Raw genomic sequence first — 11223 nt, forward strand, 5'->3', positions numbered from 1 at the left:
TTTAATAAAAACGCTTTAAAGACCTCCTATTTAAATTCCTAGGCTATATTTATAAAAGTATAAAATTTATTATTTTTAATTTAGCGATATACTATAATTAGGGTAATAAGTAAGGACCTAAGGAATTTACTTACTATATAGAGGAACTTTTAATACTAATTCTCTAAATTAATATATTTATCGATATTATAGTATTAATTAATAATTATAATTTCTTTCTACTTTTTAAATTAGGTAGTTCAACTCTTTAAAGTATAAATAAGGCAGACCTTTTTTTAATATTTAGTATAAATATTATTTCTAACTTTTATTAAATTATAATTAATCGACATATATAATTTATTATACTAAATAGTAATAGTTTCGGTTTTTAGGAAGTAAATTAAATAAAGCTTTTTAATAATATACTTCTTTATCCAATTCTTAATATTATTAATATTAGTAATAAATTTATTTTAGTCTTTCTTTTTATAGTAATAGTCGGTTAGGGTAACTTTATAGTTACGGAAATTGGATTTAAATATAAAATTTAGGCGTTTAGCGGTAAAGAAAACTTTTATAGGCGGACTAGTAGGAGTTTAAATAAATATTAGGGTCCGAACTAGGATTATAATTAATTAGGTAGTTTAAAATAGCTAGGTATTAATTATTAGGGGACTATTATCTACCTTTATAGTATTAAAAATCTATTACTAGATTTAAATATCCTTAGGGGGTTTTTAAAAATTAGTAACCAATAGTTTAATAGGAGTAGCAGGCTAAAGGATTCACTTTTTGAGATCCGGGTTAATAAAAGACTAAAGCTCCTTATTAAAAGCCTTATTTTTAAATCCTTTTTCCTAAAGATATTAATCTTCGGATTTATTAAGGATAATTTCGCTAATAATCTTAAGATCGATAAATATTATTGCGTCGTATTACTTTATTTACTTTAATAGGTAATTACTATACTATATTTGCCCGGGTTACTTTAACCGGTAATTATTGCATATAAGACTCTTAATTATAAAATACAAGTACGAGTAGGGGTATTAATTGAATAGAGGGTATAGACTATATATTGTGTAGATCTCTATATTAGGTTAATCCCTCGTATAGAAAATCTAGTATTAGAAGGTTGCCAGGGATGCCAACTTACGTAAGGTACTAGGCTGGCACCCCGGTTACCTCCAGTATCCGACAAGAATCCGAGTTTCATTCCAAACTGTCAGTCGGACACGGTTATCCCGGCTGCTATCGAAGTATCAACTAAATTTCCAGCGTCACAACAAATCAACCCCGAAGCGGATCATGCCTTTTTGAGCGGCGCGGACGAGTCCCTCCGGACCGGAGCCTTCTTCTTCCCATCCAGCGAGTACAGCCCGCCAGCGCCGAACACTATCACGGCTCCCACCAAGGTTCCAAACGCCAGCTTATTCCCGAACAGCCATATGCTCAACAGCAGACTGACAAGCTTCCGGATGTTGAGGACGATGGTGACTGTCAACGCAGTCGAGGCAGCTGCCAAAAGATTGACTCCGCGGATGCAAGCATACTGGGTCAGGACGTTCAGCGCCAGATAAAACAGTTGACTGGGAATGTGAATATTCTCCAGGAACTTCTGGATGTTGGGCGATAGATTGGGGTACTCCTCAAAGTCCGGCAGCGGTAGAGTCAAGGGCGCACTGTTGGCCAGTTTCTGAAATTGCGTCGTCAACGACGGCCAGAAAAACAGAAACAGGGGCAAGGACAGGAGATGCGAATAGAAGAGGTTCTCCTTCCAGTGCGGGCCATATTTCTTGTAAGTTTCTTCCGTGTAAAGGCCCATGACAGCCGACAAGCTCTGGGCAACGAAGAGAATTGCAAGTCCAATGCCAAAATCCGAGTTCTTCTCATGAGTCTCTTTCTTGCTCGATCCCTGGAAATTCTGTCAGTATCCGTATCCTGCATGGATATCCACTACATTGTTGGGAAGCGCACCTTGCTCTGTGCGTCAGACCAGGCCGCCGCAATCACACCCACGGTAAGGAGGAGTACGGCTACAATCTGGATTCTTGAATATCTCTTGCCCCACAAAGCTCCAGCAATCATTGTGGTTATGCTTCCTCCCGAGCGCAGGATAATATGTACGGGCACCGAAATGTCGTAGCTAAAAGCATGGTTATTGAGGACATTGATGGCAAAGAATAGCGCGATATTGATCAGCCATCGTTTAATCGGAACTTGGTTTTTCTTGAGGAAGAAGGGCGGACGGCTCCAGTCGATCTGGGAAGGTAGGCCGACGAGGGCAACGAAGAGAAATTGGACAAAGGTCAAGAGTGTACCTGCGAATGTTGGGAGATCGTTAGCTCCATGTTCTCGTATCCGTGATATCCGGTTTGCAAGCAATGCGAAGCCGATTTGGCTAAAGATGGCTAATAGCAACGTACCGGCACCAGGCTCAACTTTGATAATGGACTCAAGCGCAAAGACATTGGAACAGCACCCGCCAAAGATGAGCGAGAGCATAACTCCTACAGCTATCCAGTGCGGAATTGTCTCGATAAACATGCGCCCAGCCAGGGCCATGGCGCGGCTGAAGAACGGACGGTTGTCGTCAATTCCGTACATTTCAGCCTTTTCGAGAGACGGAGCAGCATTGATGACACGGGGCGAAGGTTCCGACACAATGGAACCTCGGTCGTCGCGGTTCTTGTTGCTGTTTACCGAAGTGTGCTGCTGTTTAGGCGCCTGACGCCGACGTGAGGCGGCCATGGCGAATGGGCAAGTCGGGACATAAAGCCGCTACTGGAGAGTTGGGGGCGACGGAGTGAGCTGCCAAGGGGGGCGCAGTCGGCAATGTATATAGGTACGTAGGCAAGATTCGGGTTGTTGTTGGTCGTGATGTCTTTTTGGGCAGCCTGGAAATAGTTCAAATCGGCCTGTGTCCGAAGCAAGCAACTTGTTCGTCTGATGGCGGGGCAGACAGGGAACGTCAGTCGAGTCGGGTACCGGTAGTCGTTGGGTAAGGTAGGTGGTCCCCCGACGTCTTCGAACCCTTGAGGTTGGGCCAGAGCTTCCCAAGAAAAGCAAGCGTATGTAGGAAGGTGACAAGGTCAAAGGGAGAAACAGGTGATGATATTTCGGACAGGATGAAGAAGGACGCGACGGAAGAAATGTGTACACTCGATTAGTTCGGAACCTTGCGTCGGGGCTGGCAGCAAGCAGAAGCAACCAAGTGGGCTCGACATCAACTAGATGGAATTTCCAGGCTCAAAGCTCCAAGGCGACCCGACGTCGCGCCAGAATTCCATTCGCTGGAATTGGTCCAACGTTACCTTTTTCAAACTTCCATGTGGCCACAATTCGGAATGGTGGAGATCTGCCCGTGGCAGTTTCAAGCAGATTCGGCTGGCTTGACCCACCATTTCCACCGGGACAGCACCAGCACGAGCTTCAGCTGAAACCGACTTGTCCACTGATCCAGGCATTTCGGTCCACTAAAATTCGCAGGGCCAGCGTCCGGGCGGGACGGGAATGTGAAGATGGGGATCGATGGTCGGATGGCTTGACATCTGCCGAGCCAGGATCACACTCTTGACTGTTCTTAACTTGTCTCCGCCGAGACCCTTAACCTTCATTCACCAGCTCGAGATTGTTCACGCCCGCAGTAGAGATGCCCTGCGTTATCATGTGGCCGATGTTTGGGCAGTTTCCGAGATCCCGTCTCATCTTGTTTTGACCTTAAGTCGGGTCGGCTTGCATGCCCAGATCTAGGTACGGAATTGGATGATATACCTTTAGGTAATTAATCGACACCGCGCGTGCAGAGAGACGGGTACAATGCAGCTGGAGCCAACGGACCGCAGGATAGGATCTGTCACAGACAAGCACTTGTTCACTTTACCGAGTACGCGCCATGAGAAATGAGAAGTTTACCTCTAGATATATGTGTGGAACAGTCAAGTTCATTTAGCAAAACTGGGCTGTTTGTGAATTTCCTGACGCCCCCTAGCTATTGTACACCAAATAAATCAGGGACCAGTCATCAAGGTACCCGCCGTGCAGGTTCCAAAGTGATGGAACAGTTCAAGTTGGGATAGCTCACTACAATAACCCTAACCCCCATGTCCTTCCATTTTGCCCACTCATCTAAACCCTGGCCACTTCCATCCCGTATCCCGCCCAGGAGGCAGCGACACGGCAACCTTCTCAAGAAGAAAGGTTCACTTATAGCATCCTTGTAGTACTTCCTTTGAAAACGGGTTTTCAGGAAACAACCCGACGATATCGAGTCTTGCAACCAGCAACATTCCCCCGATAAGCATTTGAGTTGACCACGCAAGTTGTCGCGCTGGGTCAACCTTCATTCCGCCCTTTATTACTGCAATCGCCGTGTCAACGTTTCACATGAGATGAGGCCATCACCATGTGAGTTTCTGTCCACCAACATCATCATACACCAGACATGATATTGACACATACTTCAGGACCGTATTCTCCCTCGTCATCATCAACAAGGCCGGTGGCCTAATCTATAACAGGACGTTTCACGAAGGTGGCCTGAACAAGATCAGCACCAACGACTACCTCGTCCTGGCCGGAACCTTTCACGGGTATGCTAATATCTTACTCACATACCACAAATTCAATATCTTTCGCTCAATGCTAACACGGCCTTTCCAACCCCAAAAAAGCGTTCACGCAATTACAGCCCGTCTAAACCCCGTCAAGTCCGCTCCGGAGCGGCCTCTATCCAACAGCATCCCCGGCGTGCCAGGCGGGATCCTGACGCGGCCGGAACCGCCTTCGGGTCTGGAGGTGCTCGAGTCGGAGAACTTCCGGCTGCAGTGCTTCAACACGCTGACAGGGGTCAAGTTTTTATTGTTTACCGACACGACGCAGACAAACGTGGACGTCATCATCAGGCGCATCTACGACCTCTACTCGGATTACGTCATGAAGAACCCTTTTTACCAACTCGAAATGCCGATCCGGTGCGACATGTTTGACCGGAAGCTGTTGTCGTATATCAGGGAGGTTAACAACAGGTAGTGATAGTGAGTGGGGTTCCACAGCACGAGGGATCAGAAAGAGAAGGGGTGAGGAATGGTATCAAGTTATCATGTCATGTCTGTCAAACGGAGTTACGTGGCGTTTGTCTTTTGGAAATGGTTGGGCGGGCGGTCAAAGGGTCATGATAGAATAGCTTCATGCTCAAAAGATGGGCGGTAGGTAGTTGCCCATGTAATACCATGGCGAGTCTATTGTACACAAATACAGCCAGCGCCCATGGTAGTTGTCCCTTGCAAAGCGCCATCACTCATAATCTCAACCCGCCAACAATGAGTCGACTAGGAGGTATCCATCTTGTCGCCATCATCTGATTTGCCGGGCTTGTCATCATCCTTTTTGCTGCCGCTGCCGCTCGGTTCGCCGTCCTTGCCTAGCAATGGTTCCGACTCGCCAGCCTCTTCCTTGACGTCCTCCAAGCTCGCCTTTTTCGCCGCCTCGGCCTCCTCCTTGGCGCGCTTCTCCTGGCGTGCCTTCTCTTCCTCCATACTCATTCTCAACGCAAGGGCCAGCTCGGGGTCGACGGATGGATCGATGCCGAAGGGGAAGTCCTCGTTGGCCGCGCCGCCAGCATCGCCACCAGCGCCTCCGCTACCGCCAGCAGCAGCCTCGCCGAGGAGGATAGGTGTCGAGATGAGCTGGTCGCTAAGAAGCTTGCTGCTCGGTGGGATGACGACCATGTTGGATCCTTCGCCACTCTTGACCTCGCGGTTGAAAGCCTCGAGCTTCTTCTGGTTCTCGTCATCGATGTCGCCGAAAAGCACAAAATCGACGCTGGTGTTGTTCTTCTTCATCTTCTTGGCAAGCTTGACGAGGTCGCTTTCCTCTTCCTCGATGGGCGAGCAAACAAAAATGACGATACGACCCCGCTGGGACTTGTTCTGTCGGTGCTTGAGAGCAAGCTGTAGTAGGTAGAATAGCTAGTTAACTGTCTGTAACTTCCGGGGAAAGATCAAGAGGGGATGCCACATACCCACGCCACCTGGATAGCCCTTGACAACTGTGCCGAGCCACGAATGTTCTTCTTCGTCCGGTGCAGACCCTCGAGAATCTTGCCTTGGTCCGTTGTAAGCGTCACCAGGACCTCAGGACCCCTGCCGGCCATGCTCATGAGACCGACCGACGACTCAGGGTTGCCTTGTACGACGTTTTGGAAGATGATGTTAACAGCGTCCGCTTGCGCGTCGTAGCGGGTTGGTATGTAATCTCCATTGCGACTGCTCTCGCTGTTGTCCACCACAATCATTACCGCTTCGAGAGGCATCTTGTCGGTGTCTGTTCGACTGTGAATTATCGATGAATGTTGCTGTGATATGCAATTTGTTAAGAAAATCGAAGCGTTGCTTGTGGTTGGTATGGGAAAGGTTGGATTGGTGGGAAAGATAGTTGGTGTTCTGATGGAAAGATGATGTTCAGTGACAGCGGTTGGGGAGCTCCTGCGTAAGGCGGTTCAGCCTAGCTGCCCGCGTAGCTGCTGTTACGCTATCAGGTGGAGGTGCACGTACCGCTGAGTTCGTTATGTCAGTGACCTGGAGCTGCTGCAGCACGACGCCCCCCGTGTGTCTAACGAGCCTTGAGTGGTCAATGCTTTGGTTTGTTTACTCCAGGAAATGTCAACCACTCACAACACAGCGTACCATTCAATTCAACCTGCAACACACTTCGACTCGCTCATCCATCAAGAATACGCCGATTGAAACGTACACACTTTCTTCCGCTAACGATTCCTCGCCAATCTCCTCAAAAGCCCAAAATCACAGCTGACAGAGTTACAATCATTCGATCTACGGCGACCATGTCTCCAACCACCGGCGCGAAACGCAGGTCGGACGAGGCCGACGTTCCTGACGACAAGAACAACACTGGCCTCGCGGTGCCGTCGCTTGACAAAAGTACAACGGAAAACGGACGGCCAATTGGCAGCGAAAGTCCCGCGAAGAAGAAGAGGCGAACAGGAATCACGGCTGCGCAAAAACAAGCGCTGATTGACAACTTGCAACTCGAGCGTAAGTTTATCCCCCTAACAAGCAAGTGACGATGCGCGTGGCCGACTAACATATGTGTAGTCACCGAACGCGCTCGCAAACTGCGGGCGAACTACGACATCCATGCGCAAAGTCTTCGAACCCGCATCGAAATTCGCGTTAACCGCATTCCCATGTCCCTTCGCAAAGTGAAGATGGGTGATCTCATACAAAAATACTCTACCGAACAGCAACAAAAGACCACGACTACATCTAACGGCCCCCCGGTACCACTGAAAGATGCGACATCATCACGCCCCATCTTCCAGCGACCAGCGATTGCTTCTAGACCTACCTCCCCGATACGGCCCAGCCCGATCAAGACGACGAGGTTAGTCCCCTTTTCTTCTTCCCAGGGGAAATGGACGCCGTCAGTATTAACACCATCCAACCCTAGCCACGAAGTTTCCGGTCGCGACAAAGAAAATTACGAAATCGAACCCATGAACACGGAGAAACGACAACGTCTCGGCCCAGCAGCCGACATCTTGCGTAACCACTCCAACCAAGTCCTCTCGCCCACATCCTCCAACTCGCGCCTAGCACCACGAGGGGAACGCACCCCATCACCTACCAAACAACACTATCCGACCGGTATCGGCGCACGCCCAATCTCCCCAACCAAACCCACAGCCGGCACGAGTGCATCTACTCTCATCAGCAACATGGTCGAAAAGGCGCGATCGCGAGCAAACAGCCCCCAGAAGCACTCAACAATAACGGAAGCAACGCAAGCGAGCGCAGCAAAATCCAGAGCTAGAGCGGCAACCACCACTGCGGCTTCTGCTGCCACACGGACATCGCGGAGAATTAGTGGCGCCAGCGTGTCTAGTGAGGCTAGCAGTACGTCATCGGTGGCGGCGCGGAGACAGCGACCGGCGACGGCGACGGGCATGGCATCTGGAACGGCGGCTAGTGCGAAGAGAGGTGTCATTAGCACGATCAAGAAGGGTATGGCCGCGACGAAGAAGGCGGCGGGTGGTGGGACGAAGGAAACGGCAGAGAAGGTGGTTGCTACTACGGCGGCGCCGGCTGTGTCGGGGAGGGTGTTGCGAAAGAGGGGATGAGCGGGTTTGAAGTTGTGTTTGAATTATTGAGTGTCACCAAGGTTTTTCATTGCTGGGATATGGGCTTGGAGGATGTCCATCCAGGTTGTGCACTGTGGGATTAGCATTGTTATCGTTAGGCGTTGGATTGTATAGATGTTACGACCGCCGCCAGGTGTCGGCTGCACAGAGTTCGGCGTTATTAGGTCTGGCAGGTTTCAGGGAACAGTTGGGACATGGCAAATCCAAGTAATGTTATCATTTATCGCTGTTGTCTTTCGCTACAGCGTCAGAAGCTTTTTCCCCCCTCGATGTCAAGCGGAATAGCCAATACCACCATCCGAATAGCCTCGTAATATTTACCAAACTTGATCATTAAATCCCACCTGGTTTAAATGCGCCTCCGCAGTCCTTTTTGAAAAACCAAAGTCGACGTCGAAACATCTAGTTTCCTTCGCCCTTCTTCTTCTTCTTGTCTTCCACGAGTTCTATGTTGTCTTCGGGAACCTCCTTGTACTTTTCGAGAATGAACTCCTCGATCTCGCCGCTGACATCGCCCTGGACGACAATCTCCTCGCCGCCGCTGGGTACCTTGGTTACCGAAGAGCCGGTAGCGAACTTCTTGCCAAAGTCCTTGGCAACCTATTGCAGGTTAAACGGGATTAAGTTAGCGATCGCTCTTCCAGCATCATCACCATGATACATGTATAGCTAGCAGCCCGTAGGTAGGCAAGCTAGCTAGCCAGCATGGAAGCTTGGCTTGCGGGCAACGGTATAACTGTACCTTCTTCAACTCCAACCCAAACGCCTCCAAGCCCGACACCGAAGTAACGTATTTCCTCTTGTTGCGCTCAATGCGCTTAATGGTCACCACGCTGTTGGCGCGCTTGTCGGCCTGCTTCTGCTCCGCCGCCTCGGCCTTGGCTGCCTTCTTCTTCGCGTCCTTCATGGCGCGCTCCTGCGCCTCGACTGACAGCGATGCCATCTCCGCCTCGAGCACCTCGGGCGACCATATCCTTGAGTACATGGTCGGTTGGTTCTTCTCGAGCCATTGCTGGCACTTTTTGACGGTTCCACCGTATTCGCAGTACTAAAATTCGGGGACGGTGATGGGTTGGTGAGTATGTAGTTGTCGATCTTTGCTACAGGTCGGGGTTTCGAGGGACGGATGGACGGTAAAGGGGAATAGTATCATACCTCGGGCGGCAGGGAGCACACTGGAAAAAGTCGGTTAGTCAGCGCAAGGTTCTATATAAGGGCAGCGGTTCGATTTGAAAGAGAGCACAGGCATTGCATGTGACTACTTACCACCGCAATAAACAACATGACGTCCTGCGAGTGCGGTCATGGCTGGATCTGTGGAGGAAATAGGCGCTATGGGTGAGGTACGGGTCAAGAGTATAGAATCTACAACTCTGTCGCTGTTCTGTGATGCCTGGTAATGAGTGTTTGTAAATCTAGTTGCGCCGCAAAAAAGTGATGTTTCGTTCCAGGCGATCGAATACTATGTAGGCATGCAACGAAAGCGGATCATGGACGGGATAGCTTGTTGTTGCACTTGCCCCTCCTTATCGCTGCTGGGGGCGTTCGCGATTGATAGTTGCGGGGCTTCTCTTTCATCTCATGGCGGGGCACATTTGAGAGGCACTGCCCGGGCCCGGGCCCTTGCCGTGACGACAACGTGGGCCAGTTGGAGAACAGGCACAGACCACTTGGGGATTTGATATTGTGCTCCATAGCTGATAGCGCCAAGCTTTCCAAAGTCCGGGGAAGGTCTGTGCGTCTTTGAAATAGCCGCCGAGCCCGACTGCAGCCGCAATCTTTCCTATTTTATGTACCGCCGTCACTGCCACAGACGGGTGCGCATCACTTCCACTTCCCCATGAACATCTCGCCGGCTTCCAGCCTCCTACACCGCACCGCATCGGACGCGGAGTTGGCTGCCGATACGGATGCCACCTAGCTTATGGTCGGATGCGCGGTCCGGACACGTCGAAAGTGAACAATTTGTCGAATCACAGCTGAAGAGACTATGAACCCCAAGTGTGGAGTTTCTGGGGGCGCCAGCGTTCTCATCACCAAGTCATCACCTACACTACACGACCAGCAGATCAAGCTAAATATCAAAGTATGACCTCTCTACTGTATCCCGAATGCGCCGATTCAACATCATGGTGGAGTGATTCCCAAAAGCTCCCATTCGATCAATGGGAAGAGGTAACATCAGTCGATCGAGATTTGCTTTTTTTTTCCCAGGCCAACAATTCGAGCTTTTCACGACACCGCCTCAGTTCCTCTCATTGATCCTCGGCTGCACCATCAACGGGATCCAGGGTTACGTCGATCTCTAGGTTTGTAGATCACGAATGCAAGGGGCCGTGTTGCCTAGCGTGGCTTTCGTTCCTTTACGATTTTGCGGTGTCTGCAACTCTTCACCGTCTGCGGTTCCCCATCTTCAATGCAATCATTCATGCTGACCTGTTTGGGAATCCTAGAGGTTGGAGAGTGTACCCGTTCGGAGTCTTCACTAGCAGAATCTGGTGGAGGACAGGAGAGAAACCCAATCATGGTGGATGGCTCGATATTTTAAGCGCCCAGCTGGGTGCCGGCGTCGCTCCCTGCCATGTCATTGGTCGTATTCTCTGCAACGCTGTCGATGGACAGGCCCCATTGGCGCGCGCCTTGTCTTGTCATGGCACGCTTGGTTCGCCGGATTCTTCTTGGTCGACCTTCTGCGCAACCTGATTCGGTCGCACAGTTTTCTCCCACCCTCGTCAACCGGCTATCTCGAACTCTTGGTGCTGCCCAACCCCAAGCTCGTCCTGTGAGACACTGGGAAAAGCGAAGCCAAGTCTCGCCGACTGCCAGGGCCCGGCCGCCAGAGTCACGTCAACAGGCGACAACGGGGGCGCAATATGGGAGGACATGGGGCAATATCAGCGGGAATCCGGCTTTCATATGATGCTAGAGAGCGTGCTAGCCGCTGTGGTGGGAATCAGCGGACAGACAGTCCAAGTGGACCCTGCTGTCACCATTACGCACCTGACCATCCATCCATTTTTTTGTCTTTTATAATATCGCGTGGCCCAGACCGGCTGCGTTGAGCAGTCCTGTTCAGAATC

General features: G+C 50.1%; 7 protein-coding genes across 7 annotated transcripts; 4 read left to right on the forward strand and 3 right to left on the reverse strand.

Moving 5' to 3' along the window:
- Window positions 1–1025: 1025 nt before the first annotated feature.
- NEUTE1DRAFT_150720 (uncharacterized protein) lies at window positions 1026–2733 on the reverse strand (the record flags this gene model as incomplete). The annotated part of the gene is made up of 3 exons (XM_009858697.1): window positions 1026–1897; window positions 1960–2303; window positions 2409–2733. 3 exons carry the CDS (start codon window positions 2731–2733, stop codon window positions 1289–1291), a joined length of 1278 nt encoding a protein of 425 aa, XP_009856999.1.
- A 5-nt stretch (window positions 2734–2738) lies between these two features.
- Window positions 2739–3422, forward strand: NEUTE1DRAFT_50955 (uncharacterized protein; the record flags this gene model as incomplete). The annotated part of the gene is made up of 4 exons (XM_009856645.1): window positions 2739–2788; window positions 2879–2983; window positions 3062–3136; window positions 3230–3422. The coding sequence occupies 4 exons, from the start codon at window positions 2739–2741 to the stop codon at window positions 3420–3422; spliced, it is 423 nt and encodes a 140-aa protein (XP_009854947.1).
- A 663-nt stretch (window positions 3423–4085) lies between these two features.
- On the forward strand, window positions 4086–5013 carry NEUTE1DRAFT_143187 (uncharacterized protein; the record flags this gene model as incomplete). Its single annotated transcript, XM_009858698.1, has 3 exons — window positions 4086–4201; window positions 4449–4574; window positions 4656–5013. 3 exons carry the CDS (start codon window positions 4086–4088, stop codon window positions 5011–5013), a joined length of 600 nt encoding a protein of 199 aa, XP_009857000.1.
- A 341-nt stretch (window positions 5014–5354) lies between these two features.
- On the reverse strand, window positions 5355–6295 carry NEUTE1DRAFT_15958 (uncharacterized protein; the record flags this gene model as incomplete). The annotated part of the gene is made up of 2 exons (XM_009856600.1): window positions 5355–5933; window positions 6005–6295. Coding segments are annotated over 2 exons (870 nt in total), but the record flags the coding sequence as incomplete, so codon positions are not given.
- Window positions 6296–6826: 531 nt separating this feature from the next.
- NEUTE1DRAFT_115222 (uncharacterized protein) lies at window positions 6827–8122 on the forward strand (the record flags this gene model as incomplete). Its single annotated transcript, XM_009858699.1, has 2 exons — window positions 6827–7037; window positions 7098–8122. 2 exons carry the CDS (start codon window positions 6827–6829, stop codon window positions 8120–8122), a joined length of 1236 nt encoding a protein of 411 aa, XP_009857001.1.
- A 223-nt stretch (window positions 8123–8345) lies between these two features.
- NEUTE1DRAFT_119181 (uncharacterized protein) lies at window positions 8346–9676 on the reverse strand (the record flags this gene model as incomplete). The annotated part of the gene is made up of 4 exons (XM_009858700.1): window positions 8346–8743; window positions 8886–9191; window positions 9299–9318; window positions 9410–9676. 4 exons carry the CDS (start codon window positions 9447–9449, stop codon window positions 8546–8548), a joined length of 564 nt encoding a protein of 187 aa, XP_009857002.1.
- Window positions 9677–10724: 1048 nt separating this feature from the next.
- Window positions 10725–11063, forward strand: NEUTE1DRAFT_51252 (uncharacterized protein; the record flags this gene model as incomplete). Its single annotated transcript, XM_009856662.1, has 1 exon — window positions 10725–11063. One exon carries the CDS (start codon window positions 10725–10727, stop codon window positions 11061–11063), a length of 339 nt encoding a protein of 112 aa, XP_009854964.1.
- Between the last annotated feature and the right edge of the window lie 160 nt (window positions 11064–11223).

The sequence above is a fragment of the Neurospora tetrasperma genome (assembly GCF_000213175.1).
Source record: "Neurospora tetrasperma FGSC 2508 unplaced genomic scaffold NEUTE1scaffold_81, whole genome shotgun sequence".
NCBI lineage: Eukaryota > Fungi > Ascomycota > Sordariomycetes > Sordariales > Sordariaceae > Neurospora > Neurospora tetrasperma.